This window comes from Pituophis catenifer, unplaced genomic scaffold (genome assembly GCF_029215685.1).
Source record: "Pituophis catenifer annectens isolate HBS135680 unplaced genomic scaffold, rPitCat1.0.hap2 SCAF_8, whole genome shotgun sequence".
In the NCBI taxonomy this organism is placed as follows: domain Eukaryota; kingdom Metazoa; phylum Chordata; class Lepidosauria; order Squamata; family Colubridae; genus Pituophis; species Pituophis catenifer.
This window is the reverse complement of record NW_027256888.1, coordinates 62331513-62351165: the sequence shown is the minus strand read 5'-3', so window position 1 is coordinate 62351165 and position 19653 is coordinate 62331513. Positions and strand designations below refer to the sequence as shown.

The window sequence follows — 19653 nt, the reverse complement described above, 5'->3', positions numbered from 1 at the left end:
CTAAGTTATCTCTGCTGATGAAAAATTGTCCATTGTTAAGTCATCTTCATTGCCTTTGGTAGTCTTGCGGAGAAGTCTGGGTCCAGTCAGTCCAATTATCACAGCTCCAGTAGGAGCTGTGATCAAGATTGCAAGGAAAGCTATTGTCAAGATGTACAGGCCATATTTTTCTAGCATTTTATCTTTATTACCTCGTGCTGTATCTAAGGCAACAGAACCAATTGCAGCCTGCAGACAGATTTTTTTAAAAAAGTCACTGATCTGAGCTCATATATTGCACTAAATCATGGTTTCTATAGCCATGATTGGTTGAAGAAAGTACAGTTGTTAGGATTCAAACATCACATTATGGCATAAAGAAAAATCACAATATCTGAATTCACCTATTGTGCTAACAAAAACCTAGACAAAATAGATCAGCATACTTAGTAAAGCAGGTTCCTCCATTGCGGCTTAAGTTTATGGGAGAACTTTCTTTTTTTTTCTTTCTATCGTCAGCCAGCCACATCCCTCAAAGTTCTCCTTTTTGGAGACCCATGCCTCAAATCTTGTTTGCTCGGTTCAGATTTTTCTCAGACAGCATCTCATTGTTTATTTGTATTCTATATTGTTCTAGCGCAGCATTTCACAATTGGAGTATACCAGTGGTGGGTTGGTACCAGTTCGCCCCGAATAGGGGGGACCAGTAACGGCAGTGGCGGGAGGCTCCACCACCCACCCAGACACTTCTGCACATGCGCAGAAGCTTCTGTGCATGCGCAGAAGTGTTGTGCATGTGTGCGCGCGCACGAGCAAACCAGTAGCAAACTAAATTGAAACTCACTACTGGAGTATATCTTTGTGTGCGCTTTGACTTCCATAATACTCCAGGCAGCATGGCCATTTCTGAGAATTTTAGGAATTAAACTCCACAGATTTGGAGGGCATCCAGATTGTTGCAGAGAGTATTCTCTACTCATCAAGAGTATTTGGAAACATGCAGCATGGCATCATTTTAAATATCTAACACCCCAAATAAACTCAGTATTCTGATGCTTCAACCCAAAGGAATATCTTATATATGTTATGTTTCAGACCAGTGTATTTACTCCTGAGAAGTATTGTATTTCTGGTCGCCTCAGTTATCAAATAAAAAAAAGCTATAATGGACATGTCTTTATTTGAAAAAAGTAAGGGTAATCAGTGTTCTTGCCCTATGGACATAATGATATGTTCTTAAAGGCATACTTATTTTTTTTTTTGCCACAAGAATCCAATTAGCTAAAGTTCATGACTGTATCAGACTCCCAAATGCCCTTATGTGAATACCTTTTAAAGGTAAAAGTTCCCCTCGCACATACATGCTAGTTGTTCCCAACTCTAGGGGGCGGTGCTCATCTCCGTTTCTAAGCTGAAGAGCCATCTGAAGAGCCATAAAAAACCAATACCTTTTGAGGATGTTTAAATCTACTTGGGATTCTTCAAAAAAAATTGATCGGCTACAGAAGGCTTTGAGACTTCTTTGGTTTTTAGGTCTACTCAGAAATTTTAAACTACTAAGATCAATGGTACTTTTTCCAAATAAATGTGTTATACAACCTCAGTTTTTAGCAGAAAGAGTCATGATACTGTTTATCGATTATAGTGAAAAAGAGCTTTAACTGTCTATCTCATTACCATTATTTCTTCTTGCCTATACCTAGGACTGAAGGGCATAGTTGTTTCTTTGTTATTACTTTCAAGTTCAAAGGCTATGTCACTTTCCTTTAATCAGTACTGCATGATAAATTAATTTCCTTGAAATTGAATGTTTATATTTCTTGTGAGTTTCCTTTTCTAAGCAGTACTGTGGATGAAGTGCATTGATGCATTTATATTTAAATATATTTTCTTAATAGCATTGATAAACAATTAGATAAAAATGATAGATAAATAATATGACTCCCATATTTGCATGAAAAAAACATAAAATGCTATGAAACACCCTAAAACAGTAAAGGATTAACTGTTGCGAATGGTAAGCATTGATATATTGGAAGAAATAACTGTTGTCACAGGTGGTCTATAAAACGTAGGAAACAATCTATGTGGAATTTCCCAAGAATGTCTTTGCCATACTCCAAAGGGCCTCCTTGATACCAGGCTGCCTTACCTGACTCAAGCGCAGGAATTCAAAAGGAAGACCACTATATTGGAACAGGGGCAAAGAAACGTTTGCATCCCAAAGCAGGGCTGGGGGGTATATTGTGGACAGGCAGAAAATATATGCCAGAAGACAGCAGGTTGACACATAGCAACGAGTTTTCTGTGGACCATTTTCTTTACAAACAACCAGCATTCACAACATATACACACACTGCAGTGCTGCCAGTGAATACCAGGCAGGGAAATGTTGTTTTCAATTCAAGGTAAGAACTTTTCACTTTTTTATTCTGGAGATCAGAATTGCACAGCAGTTGGCCTTCCATATCTTATGGAACTATAACCCACCCCCACCCCATAGATTTGTAGCCAGCATAGCCAGAGATATAAGATAGTTGAAGCTAAGTTCAGCAACATTTGGAGGAGCAGAGATGATCTACGCTGACTTTAATGTCAAAATCAATTGAAGGCCTATAAGCTTTTAAAGTTTCATCATCAGTCAGGAGTCGGTATTTCTGAGTAAAAGAGAGCCGTTCTCGTATTTTCTCTCTTACCCCACACCAACGCATCCTACCCCCTATTTAAATATGCTTATATGTCTTCATTGGTGCAACTCCCTTGTTTACATAAGGTTTGGGTTGAATAAGCAAAAATACTCTACCTGGACAGTTGCTTTGGGGATCCACGCCAGTGCAATAAATAATTTTTCCTTCCAATGAAAGCCAGAGCCACTCACCAACAAAAACGTAGCCACAATTCGAATCATTAAAGCTGAAAACATAGTGGCTAAACAAAGCCCTGTAGTAGAGAGAGACTTAATTGTTCCACTTGGACTGGGATAATATTTGTAAGAGCAATTGCCAGGCAATTATAATCTTCATTGTCATACCTGTCTTGGAAAACTATTTCATATACTGAAAACTACTTGAAGAATAAAATTTAAAGAAACATTCATCTTGGGATTCTTAGTTGCCTCAGTTAAAATATTCACAATATAATATATATAATTATATTATATATAATTGTAACTGGTTATTCATCTGAATGCAAGAGTGTGTATAAACAGAGTTTTAGTTGCATAACCAGTAACATTTTTTTAGAGTTTTCTGCATGGAGAAATATAAGCATGTTCTGTTTTGGAAGAGGCACTCAATATACAATATATTGCTATAAATCATAATATAATTTTAAACCATGGTTCAGGGCCCATTGTGTTTTATGAATGCAATCAAATCTGAGTAAGATTGTCATTCTACTCATAAGGAAGCCATAAGGCACAATCTTTCGGAATGCTATACCTCTTGTGTGCAAACTTACCAACAGTTTCTAATCCAAGGGAAGAAATTGAGATTTCAGCTCCAATTAGTCCAAATAGAAATGGCTGGGAAATTTGCCATGCAAAAGTAACAACATCTTGCACTGCTTTCTATAAGATATAACAAAACAAAACAAAAACCCCACAGTTTTACACCAATAAGTGTTGATAGTACTTGTGCAGAAGAATGGAATACTTAAATTTAATTTGTTCAAGCAAGATACCACTTTCCTTTTTCTAACGCTAGGAAATTGGATTCTGCCATTAATTATGAAGAAGTACCATCATGTTTCAAGGACTTAAAGAAACCATTATGGTAATTAACAAGAATATTAAAAATGTAGCACTAGAAACAATATTTAAATATCTCAAAGGCCAAAGTTATTATGTTTGAAATAGATTGCCTTTGTATCAATTTTTAATTAAATACATTTCATCTCTTCAATTTGGAATTCTCCAATTTTAACAAATTATGACTTCATCTGCATCAAGATCCAGCCAGCCTTATGGAATATTCTGCTCTTGGAGATTAGAACGGTTCCCAATCCTATTGGCTTTTGGTAAAGCTTTAAAAACTTGGTTATGTACCTGGGCCTGGGGCTCAGAATGTATTAAGTGCCCAGATACTTAGTTTTACGATTAGTTTATTGATCATTAGAGCTGCTTTTTGAACTTACTTATTTTGTGGATATTTTTATTGTTTTGATGTTTTTTAAATTGATTTATAATTTTAGAATTACAAGTCATTTATTTGAGTTGGAGAGCTACAGAAATTGAATAAATAAATAAAACCTCACTTCTACAAAAAAACCAAAACCCTTCCTTGCCTTATAGCAAATGATTTCAATAGTTTACATGGGGATAAGGGGGAGTCTTGTGTAATGTTCCTGTGAATTTGTATAAGAAATCTTGAACCTCTGACTTCTCAACTGTCTGACAATCCTGATGTGCTTCTCAGAACCCTGGAATGGATTTGGACTATTCTTCTGTGTTCTCTTGTTAAAAAAAAAAACAAAATCTTCAGGCAAATTTCTGATTTGGTTACATTTTTGGTCATTGTTTTATCTCTTCAGCCTGGAAGTAAAACTGCTAATCTCTACAGCATTGTGTGCCTGTGATTGAAACTTGAAATAGCACAAGTTGTCCTGGCAGCAAACAAATACCTAATAACGCTTTGGACCATAAGGACACAATATGTAATTAGGAAAAAAAACCTATAACTGTTACCTGACCTGCCATTCATTATCAATTCAAATAAAAATGCTCAAATTGTTTGAAGATTAAATAAGATAGTCTTCATCTTTTCCAGTCCCTATACTGCACAGCCACTCTGGTAGGACTTGGAGAATGAGTGAAAATGGTGTGTGTGAAGCCTGACTATAATTTAACCAATAAAATTGGCTTAGCAAAATTATTTGTGTGCTGTATGTCATTTAATGTGAAGCATTTACCTGCCCAAGTTTTACCTGCTACAAGAGTTAATATTAAAATAAGAAAAAGGCAACTTTGCTTTAACCCCAACTTTTGGAGTATACATACATTTGGAAGATTTGCTCCGACAAAACAGCTTCCACAGAAGGCATGATCAATCACATGTATGTGTTTACTAGAAGGCAAACAGTAAATTTGCTCTTTACAATCTCTAGGATGTGATGTAAACCAGGATATTTTATCTTTTTTTTTCTGTATCCATCACCACAAAGCAGTGGACTAGGCCACTTACCACGGTTAATAACCACAGTTATTTTCTCAGTATAATATGACTCCTACATGAGCCCCAAAGGGATTCCTAGAAATATTGGGTTGGCACACTGCTAGGAAACTGACAGCTTCCATTCAGTGTTTTAACTGCAAGAATCTGAAGAAATATATCTCGATCCCCACACTGATACCCATAGGTATCACATTACCTACTTTCGTCCAAAACTGAGACTGATCAGTTTGTGTTAAAAACTACAGACAACCTAAAGTATCTGATTTTCAGAATCAGAATCGGGACTTTGATATGTAGTAAGAGAATTCTCACCTTTTCATTAGACCATGCCATTCCAGCAAGAAATGACAAAACAATGACACAGAGTCCTCCAGATCCTGGAAAGCCAAAACGTTTGCTGCATAAAAGAGAAAATGCTGACAAGCCAATCACAAAGAAGGCTCTTTTCCATGCAATGGATTTCTGAAAGAAGAAAAATGGAAAAATTTATAATTGCTGAAGTGGAGCAGGACAAAACATGTTGTACACTGCCTCTCAGTGGTCAAGTAAAGCATATATCTAAGGAATGTACTGGTATAATGAAATAGGCTGCCCCTCCTGGGCAATGAGCTCATGATGTAATTCCAACTTTCTTTCTAGAGTCTGGGTGTTAATATACTATAATATATATTATAATATATAATATACACTTTATTATTCCTATAAAACTCAAAATGAGATAGCGATAATATTTACTTGCTTGCTGACAGGAAATCCAAATTTTCAGTAATAATTTACTAAATTATTGCTATTCACGTGCAGAGAAACTGAAAAACCATAAAGTTCAAATATACTATTTCTGTGGGTACTGAGCTACAAGCAGTGTAGAGCTCTCTTTTTAGTATTTAAAATAATGACATGATACAGTGTTGCATTTGAAATACCGGTAATTTAGGGATCAGAAAATGTAATGTTTTCACAGGGCCCTATCACCAATGATAAAAAACACCTAAATACTACAATGGCTCTGCATCTTTTGAGTATTACATACATTATTGGCTCCTGAAGTGACCAACATTTCCGGATATTTTTTATTTTGTCATCATTTTTCTTCAATCATATGCCTTTTTTTTTTAACCAGTGGTTTGCTTTTTCTTCCCAGAGAAGAAAATATATTCAGTAAAACAGAACAATTACACAATGTTTTTGATCAAAAGCTGTCCCTCTGGAAGTACTCTAGGACAGTGTTTCTCAACTTTGGCAACTTTAAGATGGCTAGACTGGAACTCCCAGCATTCTGGCTGGGGGATTCTGGGAGTGAAATCCACCTATCTTAAAAGTTGTTAAGGTAGTACACAGATAATTTCCACTTTATCAATTTTCAATCATTCCTACTTCATAAGAAATACATCTGATAATTTTAAACCTTTCTCCCAAAGTTCCCCAATAAATGATAATAATCATAGCCTGCCATTAGTCAGGCTAAGGCCTTCTGAGTCTCTCAATCTGCCCAGCTGGCAAATTCTTAGCCCTCTTACTCTTGTTCCCAGGTCTAGGGGAAAAAAGGGATTTTTTCTAGCCAATGTGCAGAAATACCAAATTTAACACAGTTTTGTGCCAATCCTGAACCTCAAGAGTAGCTATGTAATTGCAGTCTTGCATGTAGGGAATGTTTTAATGAAAAATTCCCTTAAAAATTACTCATGGCAAATTTATAAAATGAAGCTATTAAAAAAAATGTAACATGGAAAATAAGTGAAGGCAACACACATATACATACTTCATTTTTATAAACCAATACAATCATCCCATTGAATGACTGCTTTAAAAAAACTTCCTTTGTATGACCCTGTCATCCCTTAATTCAGGGTAAAGTTGGGGCGATTAGATGGAGCTATGCGTTTACTGGTTAGATGCCCTTCCTGACACTATGTGGAGTTCACAGCAGATATTTTTTCTTAGCACCCTAGGAGAGAAATATTTGCTGCTACCTAGATTGAACTCTCAACCTTCCAAGTGGGAAGTGACTGTCTTCACCACTAGGCCACCACACTGCTCAATTTAAAGACTAATTACTACCTACCTAAAATAAGTTCTTAGGTTTCAGGACATATTCATTGCAGAGCAGATCTCTGAAGAGTGATCATCTGGACCTCTTTTAGGGAGAAAGATCTTTTTTGTTCCTCCTTTATTCTTTTCTTTGTTTTTCTCTCCCTCTTCTAGTCATCCCCAGTTTTATAGCTGACATTAGCCACTTTGTCGGGACTTACTATTGCTTTGCCTCTTCAAAAACACTATCCCACCTGTAATATCCTAGGTCTAACTGGCATAATAGAGTTTAACTGGGTGCTAAATCTACTTTTCAGTCCTTGCTGGAATAGGATCTTTTTGTCTACTTTTCACCAATTTTGCTTTTGTAAAAATAAGATTACAACACATTTCGGAAGGAATAACTCAATTTCTTCAGTTCCAGTTTCTCAGAATATGCTCAGTTTCTCAGATGTTTTTACTGTAAATGCAGCCTACAAAAATATGGGCTTTGTCACAGAATATTTTCCCAACAGTATTGTTTTTACCTGATCCTTGCTTGGAAAATATGTAATAAAAAATCCTAAAAGGCAACCAGCACCTGCACCAATAACAACTTCCACCACACCACGCAAGATGCTACGAAAGGTGGACCCTATGAAAAAGAAATGGGAAAAAAGTCAAGGAGATATTTTAATGTAATTTTTAAGTGATTTTTAAAATGTAAGTAAACAATTTCTGCAAAAATTAGAAAAAATATTGATTAACCACCAAAGGTTGTGTCATGCAACTGAGATAGGTGACCATATAAATGGTAAAAATAATTAAATAATGTTAGGCAAGCAATCAAATTACAACCCCATAAGATATGGCAGCATTGCCTCTAATCAGCATCTGAAAACCAGATGCATGACAAGTAAAACAATCAGCATCAGAGGGCTCAAAAGATTTGAAGAAAAGCCTTCAAGTTCAGACTTGAAGAAATGCTGTTTTCTCTTTTTCAAGTCCCATAATAATGTGGCTTAAAAGATATTTCTTTATTAAAAATAATTCCCCACTGATTTATAATCACAATATGAATATGCTCTGGCAACATTTTGGATTGTGTCACATTTCCAGTAGATTGTCGTCTTCTCATCCTCACCCCATTTGGAAAGGACAGCCTGGCCACTTGTACAGCCATGGACCAGTTTCTTGGGTCTTGGATACTTTTCTCTGCTACTATTGGTTTTTTATGCTCCCTAGGGGGAAATAACTGGGCAGAACTGCCAGTGCTATAGTATAGGGAAATCCCTTCAGTTCTGCAGGACATTCTTCTGCTTTATTACATAGTTCCCAGCTGTTGATCGTGTTCTATAGTTTTCTTGTGAATGTGGGCTTACTGAGCTTTCAGAATTGAAACTCTGAATGACAACTAAAAACACTGTCAACATGAGCCTGCTAAATAATTGATCAAATGCACAGCAAAGCAGGAGAAGTTCTGTTAGATTTTGAGGAAGACTCTCCCATTTTATCATGGTGGAGTTGCTGGGTTTTGGAAAAGCCAGCTTCTGATCATTATGAGCCATCTATTTACAGCCACTCAACAAAAACAAATGGAGTGGATAAAGTAGAAAACTAGTGAAATCAAGCTACAAAAGTTCACATTTGCATCTACATTTTGGGACAGACTATACATTCCTGAATCTATCATAATAGAGATCAGCCATTTTGTTTGTGTGTAAAAAAAGATAATGTACTGTATACAAGTACCTAAGTACTGTATACAAGAGACCATTTTATTTTCTAATTTTTATAAACCAATCTTGAAAAATTACATCATGAAAATGTGGTGGTTCCAGAGACCACAAAAAGGAGTGGTGAGGACTTGGGAACATCATGAGTTACACCACTGAATTATGTGTGTACGATTATTTGCATTTCTGATTTGGCATATGTTACATATAAATATCAACACAATATATAAAAAAGTGGTATCTTTCTTAGGATTTTAATATTCTACTGATTTATTTTAATTCAGTTATTGTTTTGCCTTCTCCTAAGAAATAAAGATGCTACAAATAAATCTTACTGCCAGCCAATGTTGGCTTTTAATAATTCACCTCCCACCTTTCAATGGGTACATGTTCTGTTTCATCAGTTCTAGAGTGTAGGAACATTACCTGAGGAAAACGCCATGCCCAAGAAAATGTTAAAGCCTGTGATCGCTACAATGTCATCTATACTGGCAGCAGCTATTAGTAAAGTTGGAATTCCTTGATCTACACCAAGACCTTGTCTCTGTAACATCAGCATTGAAAGGACCACAACAGCTGGAGATACAGCACCTAGAACAAATCTGAAAAATGTACACACTATTGGGGCTCATCAATTGAAGAAATAATATTCAGCCATTGTTAAATATGTCAAGGTTTGTGGGAGACAGCAGAATATAGATGGTTAAATAATGTATTGGTTGAAAGATCATTCTCTTTCCCACAAGAGTTTAGAACAGGGGTGTCAAACTTGCGTTGTCATGGTGGTGTCACGTGACATATCACAAATTTCTCTTCACTAAACCGGGCATGGGCGTGGCCAGCGTGTGATGCATCTGAACCGCAGGCCACAAGTTTACTTTAGAATGTTAGAAAACAAATACACAATAAACAAAAATGAGGTGGGTATGGTTTCCTATCACAACTGCACTATTCATTAAATACTCTGAACATTCCAAGTATTGTTATCATCCCCAATGGTTATAATGGGCCTTTCCCAATTTGTATTGGCTGAGGATTAAAGGAGTTGTAGCCCAATATGACTGGATAGGAGGAAGAGGAAAATGGGGTCTTAAAACTGTAAAAGGACTAAAGATGCAGATGCATCAGTACAAGCAAGAGAACATCCTTTGCCTGTTTCGTCCCAACATTAAAGTGGTTTTGGGTGTGTTAACAAAGAAACTGTAAGTACTGGGCTCTGGTTTACACCAACTGTATTTATGAATGGAAGATAGGCATGTATAGTAAAAAGGAAAAGAACTACTTGGCACAAAAAGAAGCAGGGTCACCTCTTACCCTAACATAAACCCCCATACCCATGGGAATTTCATTATAAAGTGAGATAAGACTGCTGCTGAACACGCTTCAGTGATGCAGGGTCCCAGGCATAGTCTGAAACAGACAGCTTTTAACTTGTTCAGAGCCTGAAATTCAAAAATATTGTACAATTAATATTACTCATCTTTAGTGCCAGGAAAAAAAAATTCAAGATTTGTTAATACATTGACTGGGTTTACCCTTGCAATAGCAATAGCGATAGCGATAGCGATAGCGATGGCGATGGCGATGGCGATGGCGATGGCAATGGCAATAGCAATAGCAATAGCAATAGCAATAGCAATAGCACTTAGACCTTTACTTTATATCACTTTACAGTGCTTTTACAGTCCTCTCTAAGCGGTTTACATAGCATATTGCCCCCAACAATCTGGCTCCTCATTTTACCCACCTCGGAAGGATGGAAGGCTGAGTCAACCTTGAGCCTGACGAGATTTGAACTGCCAAACTGCAGGCAGCCAGCAGGCAGCAGAAGTAGTCTGCAGTACTGCACTCTAACCACTGCACTACCGTGGCTCATAAACCATGTTTTAAACCATGTTTTCTGCATTAAATCCACAATTTCTAAAATAACCCCCTTGCACTAGGTTATAAATCATGCTCTATTGGAGACATAATATATGAGTTTTTCAAATTAGAACAAGATTTAAAAAGTACTTTTTAGTCACAAATTAGTTGAAATTAGTCACTAGATTTAAACAGTACTCCCCCCCCCAAATATATAATGGATCAAATGTGGTAAGTCTATTATTATTATTCTAATAAAGAGTGGGTACCCATTTTTATTCTTAATTTAATTAGCAAAAACTTTAAAAAGGGATACCGCAGGGTAAAAATTCTCATGTAATTGTCAACATAGCATGAAGTTTAAGGGCATTTTGAGCCAAATCCAAAACCCTTCCTTGTGCCCTAGGTACCTTCTGGAAGAAGCAAGAGCAAACTATTTCTCAAGAGATGACCATAATAGAGCCTGCTCTATTATATTATATAATTATGCCATTAGATAAAGTGTCTCACCTAATGACCCCTCTATCCCTGCTCTCCCCAATGTATCATTAAAGGAATGTGTGGGTCATTAAGCCAAGCAAGGGATGACTCGGGAGTGGGGGAGACCCTTGGAAGACAGGCAGAAACCCAGACCCACCTGCCCTGGCCTTTCCAATGCCTTCTCCATCTCCTGAGACACCCCATGTTCTGCTTCCCACTCCTTAGCCTCCATAGGCCTTTTCCCACTCCCACCTTAGGCCTGATTTCTATAACATGGCCAAAAGCCTCTCATGTTTGTAGAAGTCACCCAATCTTGGGGTTGACTTTGAGGGAGCCTTTAATTTTGCCTTGAGTGTTTATCATTAACAATAAAAATCTTCCTTCATAGTGAACAAAGACAATTTTCAGGATTATTTCAACAGGAAAGCAATCTGTCTTTATTCTCCATGCTTTCAAGGTCCTTTCAAAGGCTTCCAGTCATGCCAATTAAAAGAAGGAAAATGGTGCAACAGTATTAGTGAAAGCACTTTTTCTTTTTAAAAAAAATTGAGGTGTTTGGGAAAGGAAATTAATCAGTTGACTTAGATAAGCACTAAGGACTGTTTCTAAATGTGTGTTTAGGTATGAAAACGCACACACTCTACACACTTATACCTAATCTAGCTAAGTTTCAGTTTTTATTTTAACTTTTAATAAGCATGATGGAAACTTATCCCCACCCCCACCCCGCACAGTATGATCCTATCTAAATTTTTCTCTCTTTCACAGGCATAGTAGATAGGAAAAAAATTCCTCCTGGGTGGCACTGAGAACTATTCCAAGGGTAATTAATGTTAATCACACTAGGAAATGCTAATCTTCCTCTTTCTTCATATTTTGTACCGTTTCTCCCCACATCTGTGTCCTCTATGACTCAAAATAAAAAATGGAGCTATGTACTACATGTTACAGGTTTTCACAGTGTTTTGCTATTTGTAACAGGGAATTTTGAATTTCTTAAGAAGCCTTTAATACTCCACCTTTGCGTCAAGGCCAAGACCAGCTAGAGACAAAATAATCGAGAGGGCAATATTTCTGAATATAATTCCCCACTTTACTTTGATCACGATCACCTTACTGACATATCCAATATTTCTGATGAGAAATCCAGCAATCAACATACCTAAATGGAACAGTGATAACCATTTGATTAACTCTTTCAGAGACCCACATAAAATCTGACAATGATGCTTCATTTTCTTTGTTTACACAAATAAATATCTTTTACAAAAGTTTAATGGGGAGGGAGAGAAGGAGAGGGACAGACGGAGAATATTGCAGGAAAAATAAATGCAACAAACCAATAAAAAGAATCAAGAATTCACAGGTTCAAGGATAAAACCACAGACCTGTTTCCTGGCCTTTGGGGATCCCATTCTAAAGCTGAAGTTGTACCCTCTCGTATGTCAACGTGATACAATGAAGTAGACAAGCAAAAGTCATCTTAATAATACTTAGCTTGATAAGCAACAGCTAAGCTGATTAAGTTTTTCCCTTCATGCAACTGTGTTAGAAAACCCTGCTCTTGTTAAGGTCCCCCTTTCTGCAGCTGGTCACAAGAGTTGGCATTGAGGGTCTAAGACAGCAATTCCATAAGCCAGGCTTGTTTGACAGTCTACTCATTACAACCCAGAACCAACTGCAAAAAGCAAAATTGATCCATAATTATCAACATCTATTACCCCTCTCAGGCAGCCTTCTGAAAGACTGAGTACATGAGTGATCCACGAAGGAAGCTTTCATAACAATGGTTAATACTTCTTTATAAATTGAAAGTAATGTTTAATAATTTGAAATACTAGTCTGGAAGAACCCAGTCACCCTAATGAGAATGAAATTGGTAGACTATTTGTTGACATGATGCTTACCAAGAAAAGGAGGGAGAGGAGGCAGTCCTGGTATTTTAATTAGCTGCATAATTTTGCCACCAACTACTGAACAAAAATAGAGGCATACAATTCCGAAGATGCTCCCACCAGGCAGACTCTCTTTGCCTGTTAAACTCCAAATTAGGCCCCAGATCACTGCTCCTATTGCCACTAGGAAAAGAAAGTGGGGTGGAGAGGAAGGAAAGAAATGTTAAGTTATGAGCCTTATCAATATTCAGAAAAGAGAAAAAACATCTGTAGGATATGGAAGTACTTTTTCCTATTTGTGATACTATTTTTTAATATTGTTATACATGTTCTGCCTTACCTTCACTTAGTTTTTTTCAAATATTATTGTTTATTTCTTCTGGGGGCGATGGGAGTATTTATTTGAAAAGTAGAAATGGGGGGGGGAGAATTAAAAAAAAAAACACTAAGGGCAACTCATGCATATCTCCATGTAAAGTTAATGCATTATTCCATTCCAGAGTTGAATGTATATAAGTCAGTTGGCTAGTTTGCATCATGATGTCATGACTATATTTTTTTCTGTGCCCTATCCACATGAACAGCTGAAATGAGAACTCTACCACTCTAAAAGTTAACCATGTGCTCTGATTAACCGTGGAGTGGGAATCCAGCCTGAGAAACTATTGTTAATGTAGAACAAGCTCCATTAGCCTTCTGCCCTTCAGGGAGTTTGAGACTGTTTTCTACAATTCCTAAGAGTCATAATCACAGTGCATCAGAAAGGCACTAAAGTCATAAAATGTCCTTTAGGACAGAGTTCCCAAATCTTTCTGGCTTTGTGGACTTTCCAGCTTTGGGGCAGGGGGGGGATCATTTTGTGCGAGTGGCCAGCAAGCGCACCCATGCGTGCCTGCACAACTCCATTTGCACAAGCAGCATGCATGCGCACCGGCTACTCATGCAAATGGAGCATGCATGCATGCATGCGCTCACCTACTGTTTGTGCACATGGTGGCGGCACGTGTGTGTGTGTGTGCACTTAGCCACCGTTTCAGCAGCCCGGTTGCAAACAGTTCACTGCGCACTAGTGGGCTGCAATCCAGAAGTTGCTTTAGGGTAATTAGATTTCTTTTTTCTTTGCTAATAGTTAATGCATTTAAGTAAGATACATAAATCTGTGTTGACCATTCCAACATATTAACTACCTTCTAGTCTGAAGACTCACACAATACAGATTCACACATCATACTATGCTGATTTTTATTGTTATTGTGCAATAATGATGTTATTAAGACATGATGTTTTGCTCACAAGACCACGGTTCATGCAAAGCCAAAACTAGATAGAATTTCAAACTGGTGAGACATGTGATTTCATCTTTCCCCCACTACTTCAGTCTTGACAAATCCCATTCGCCTCTATCATCCGTTTCTCCTGGAGTGAATTTGAGATTTCTCCATAGTTCTCTTACATTTTTTCAGAGTAATTTTTCAGAATGTTCCATCAGGCAAAAGGAAACTTTAAACAATCCCTTCATTAGCCTATATAAAATCTCAAGTATTGTAGGATTAATGGATGTCAGAGCAAAATAACTGAAATTATTTTTAATTATTTGATTCAATTTCTTTCATAAAAACAAGCATGGAAATCATGTTTCCTACTGGACAATAAGATGAAAATTTTAAACTATAAAGTCTATTTTTAAATACTGTAACTTTTTGTTGTTGTTAGTCGCGAAGTTGTGTCCGACCCATCATGACTCCATGGACAATATTTCTCTAGGCCTTCCTATCCTCTACCATCCCTGGAGTCCATTTAAGCTCACGCGGACTGCTTCAGTGACTCCATCCAGCCACCTCATTTTCTGCCATCCCCTTCTTCTTTTGCCCTCAATCGTTCCCAGCATTAGGCTCTTCTCCAGGGAGTCCTTACTTCTCATTAGGTGGCCAAAGTATTTGAGTTTCATCTTCAGGATCTGGCCTTCTAAACAGCAGTCAGGGTTGATCTCCTCTAGGACTGACCAGTTTTTTTTTTTTTTTTTTTTTAATTAGATTTATATGCCGCCCTTCTCCGGAGACTCAGGGCGGCTTACAATGCGTTAAGCAAGTTTGATTGCCTTGCAGTCCAAGGGACTCGGAGAAGTCTTCTCCAGCACCATAGTTCAAAAGCCTCAATTCTTTGGCGCTCAAACAAAGAACTTTTAATGCAAGTAAAAAGAAAGCTCTAAAATTAAGGCAATTAATTGAAACTAATGAGGGGGTGAACTATTTTTGCCCTTGACTTGTGTTTTACATACCGTTTGTTATTAGTTTGGCAATGACACCTTGAGGAGGACAAGTACACAGCTCCTTCAGTTTCTCTTGAATCTTGGCCTCAGTCTGTACCTGTTCTCCACTGGAATCCAAAATACCAGCTTCCTGAAATGAAACGAGGAAACATTCTCAACAGAATTAAATTCCATAGAAAAACTGCTATAATATTCTCAGTTGTTGGTTGCAAAATGTCAGAAACATCTTTTATAGAAGATGTTCTATATTGCTGGCAGGTTTTTCTTTTGGTTTTTATATGTTTATTTAATGGAATTATAGGCCACCAGTTCAAACAATGTGATTCTAGATGGCTTACAGTAAAAAAACAAATAATAACATCTATTTAACATTTATATGATCTTGTTGCAGAATTGTTAGTTTATAATAAACTATCACCCGCAAGATGATAATAGTTAGCTGTACTTTTTCGCCCTATGATCAATTGGGAATGCAATAGGAATTCTGACTTGGTACCTGCAGGTTGTCAGGTCTGGATGGGGAAGAAAAGAATTAGCAAGCAAGAAGCAATGCCTGTCAGTTTAGAAGCCTACTGATTCCACAGTAGAACTTACTAGGAGGTGCAGTCAGAGGAAGCCCCATGCAGGTATTCTCCATGGGAGTATTCTTTCTGTGGAATAGCCAGCTTTGAGACAAGGATGGGTCCCACTTTATGGTCTTTTGAAATCTGGCAAAAACCTGGCTTTTGGGGATTAGTTATAGAACCATTGGTACTTACACTAGTCAATCTAAAGAATAGATATTAAAAAATCTGTTTAATACAGCTGTTAAGCTACTTATACAGTTCTACAAAGGAATTATCACTTTGCTAAGCACTTAATTCCCACAGCACTGTCTTATGCCTAAAGATATTACTCATGTAATATGGCTGTATTGCTACTATCCTTCTCATCGTCTCATCTTTATGTTTCTCATCATCTCATCTTTCCTGCTATCTTTTCCTATTGGTATATTATGATTTATCACTTGTTATTTGTATCTTATAATTTATGATAACATCTTATGATTTGTGACTTAGCACTTTATTGTTTGTATGTACACTGAGTGTTTATGCACCAGAGACAAATTCCTTGTGTGTCCGATCATTTTGGCCAATAAAGAATATTCCTATATTCCCATTCCCAAAGAATCTGTAATTTATTCTGGTTTCCATTGTAATTTAATATTATTATTCTACCTTTTAAAAAAGAACTTTCCCAGAGTCCCGATAGATTGAGATAAATCTCATAATTAAAGGAAGAAAGGACTTGTTTGTTGGAACTTTTAAATTGTTCCTCATCTCAGTGTGATTATTTGTAAATAAACAGAAATCATAAGCTTTTTGGTTCAAAGAAAAACAAACATTGAGGTTTTTGAACATTGGGACAAGCACTGTTATTGACGTTAAAAAAAATCCAGTGCAATGTATTGCCCCTAAATAGGTGCCCTTTAAGCAATAAAGTTGCATGCTAACTGTCCTCTGTTTGAATCATCCAAATTCCCACAGATAATGTTTGGCCTCCTTCAGTATAAATTTTGCTTATTTGGCTTAACAGAAATTAAATATCTAGATGCAGGATCATTTCATTTCTCTAACTTTATTTGTCATAACTATATCATGAAAAAAGGAAACATGACAATACTTACCTTAAAGTTTGACCATTCAACCCCATGTAGAAGAAAAACATGTCTTATTTTTTTATTAATTCTTAAACTATCTATAACTTTGGCAAACAACTATAAAACTGCCATTATTATTACCTGGATTGGATAAACTTCATTTCTTGATTTTGAAGATATGTTTTTCTTGTCTGCCCCAGGTATTCTCTCTGACATAGTTCACAATCTAATTTTGTAAAATAAATTGTATTTTATTTTAAAACATTTTTTTTATTTTATTGACTTTTGGGTATCCAAGCCATCCCTTTTTTTAAAAAATAGGAACTTTTTTATTTTTAAATTTTAAACTATCTTGCTTAGTTTTTACTTCCCAAATAAAATTGGATTAAGTTTAGAAAAAAACATGAATTTCAAAAATATCACCATCAGTGATATCCTCTAAATCATTAGCCAAGAGTATGTGCCAGAGTTCATGTAATGCTATGAATGAGTTGGACAATACTCCAAAAAGCAAAAGAACTTGGTTTTGCTTAGCTTTTTGCACAAAATTTTAGTATGAACCACCAAAACTAAACCAGTCTTTTAAAAAAACGGGGAACTTCTATTTTTATGCGATATTAGGGCAGACTAGGCAAAAAATTCTGAACAATGTGGGTAATTGTCTGCTTTAGTTCACATTCTTTGCTTTTTTTAAAAAAATAAAAAGGTTACATAGCAACACCTCTGCCACAACTAACATTCCTAAATATATTTTCTTGAGAAAAATCTCAATAAACTCAGGGCGTGTTTCTTCTGAACAGACCCGAGTCTGCCTCCCGGAGTGTCGGTTACAAAAGGCGAGGATAGCGCCACTGACCCGTTAAACTTCCCCGAACCACTATGGGACAGAAAAGCGCATTTAAACTGAGGAAGCCTCTCGCTAAGGCTGGTCCTCAGCCGGGGAAAGGTGGGAGGCGCAGGGACGGCCGAGGACTACAAGCTCCACCTCCCGGTCCGCCGCTCTCCAAAGCGGAAAAGCTGCCTCGCAGGGCCGCTCTGAGAGAAAATAACGGTCCTCAAATAACGGTCGTGCCTGCCTGCCGCCGAAGGGCATCTGGTTCTGCGGCGCTTAGCAGTGAGGCGGGGGAGGGAAGCTCTGTAATTGCCCTGCAGCAAGAAATTGTCCCCGTTTGCTTTCCTTCGTATTTCCACGCAAGGAAATCGTTGGAGGAGATCCTGAGCTCAGCCCTTACCCTCCGGGGACCCAGAGGGCTGAAATAGTAACAGCCATCGCCTTCTTTCGCTTTTTTTCCTACCTTTGCAAAAGAGGGAAATGTAAGTACAGTAAGTGGATATTGCAGCCACTTCAAACATTGTACTCATCCCACTTATGACTGTATGGCTGTAACTTTGTTGCTGGTATCCTTACGATGTATATTCACTGTTTCCTAATATGATTTGATTGCTTATTTGTACCCTATGACTATCATTAAGTGTTGTACCTTATGATTCTTGACGAAGGTATCTTGTTTTTTTATGTATACCGAGAGAATAAGCACCAAGACATATTCCTTGTGTGTCCAATCACACTTGGCCAATAATTTCTATTCTATTCTATTCTATTCTATTCTATTCTATTCTATTCTATTCTATTCTATTCTATTCTATTCATCAAGGAAGTGCACACATTTGCACAGGTTCAAGAATTTGAGTTGGAAATTAAGTGAGCAATTTTTATAAGAGCACCACACTATAGGTAGTGTTCAACGTTATCAATAAAGAATTCTGTCCTGTCCTGTTCTGTCCTATCCTGTCCTGTCCTATCCTATCCTACTCTACTCTATTCCCATTAGTGATTTGTAGATTGAGTGGAGAAAAATATCAAATGGGCCCGGGCAGTCCTGGGTCCTCTTCATGAATTATTTGGAGAATGAGAGGGATGTGTGTTTAGATTTCCGGATGATATAAAATGGAGTGGTGAAGTGGTGCATACTGACAGTGTTTCTCAATCTCAGGGACTTTTAAATGCATAAACGTGCAGCTTGCCACACATCTGAAGCCCACACATCTTAAAGTTCTCTGAACTTGAGAAACTTCTCTAGAAAACAAAATCCAAAATTATCTTGACAGGGTGGTGAAATGGGGAGGAAGTTACACCGTACAAATTAAGAGAGACAAGTACAGAGGTATTTATTTTGGAAACACAATACGTAGATTGATGCTTAATAAGTATTTGTGAAAAAGATCTTGGACTCAAAGAGCTGCATCAGTATTAGTTTATTTCTCAAATCATAGAAAGTATTGTTTTATTTCACTGCGCCTTGGTCAGTTCTCATCTTTAGTATTATAGTATTCTGTCCAACCCTGTGCAGCATACTAATTTTGAGAAGTTAAAACCAGTTCAGAGAAGGGGAGTAGAGAATGCACCATGTGAAGAAGCTTAACCTTGTAAAAAGATGAGCTATATAATAGAAATATATGAAAAGATAAATGTCTTTGGAGATTCTCAGTCATTGTTGTCTCAAAGGTGCTTTTTCAAAAAGCAACTGGACTGTTTTTTTGTTTTTTTTTTGAGGAAGAAGAACAAAACATTTCCTTTTTCATCCAATATACTTCATCAGTTGTAATGGCAGGG

The 19653-nt window shown here is 37.1% G+C and overlaps 1 protein-coding gene across 1 annotated transcript; it reads right to left on the bottom strand.

Annotated features, from left to right (window-relative positions):
* Window positions 1–17255, bottom strand: LOC139320767 (sodium/hydrogen exchanger 9B2-like). Its single transcript, XM_070949210.1, has 11 exons — window positions 17181–17255; window positions 15410–15530; window positions 13144–13314; window positions 12256–12398; window positions 10208–10335; window positions 9320–9495; window positions 7706–7812; window positions 5463–5612; window positions 3439–3547; window positions 2783–2919; window positions 1–228 (listed from the first exon to the last, which is right to left on the bottom strand). The coding sequence occupies exons 1-11, from the start codon at window positions 17253–17255 to the stop codon at window positions 1–3; spliced, it is 1545 nt and encodes a 514-aa protein (XP_070805311.1).
* Between the last annotated feature and the right edge of the window lie 2398 nt (window positions 17256–19653).

What these genes read in the sequence shown, in the direction of transcription:
- LOC139320767 (XM_070949210.1), bottom strand. Translation starts at nt 17,255, where the DNA reads ATGTCAGAGAGAATACCTGGGGCAGACAAGAAAAACATATCTTCAAAA. An exon ending in ATGAAGTTTATCCAATCCAG is followed by an intron (nt 15,531 to 17,180) that starts GTAATAATAATG and finishes GTTTCATTTCAG; the next exon opens with GAAGCTGGTATTTTGGATTC. An exon ending in GTCTTGGCCTTGACGCAAAG is followed by an intron (nt 10,336 to 12,255) that starts GTGGAGTATTAA and finishes TTTGAATTTCAG; the next exon opens with GCTCTGAACAAGTTAAAAGC.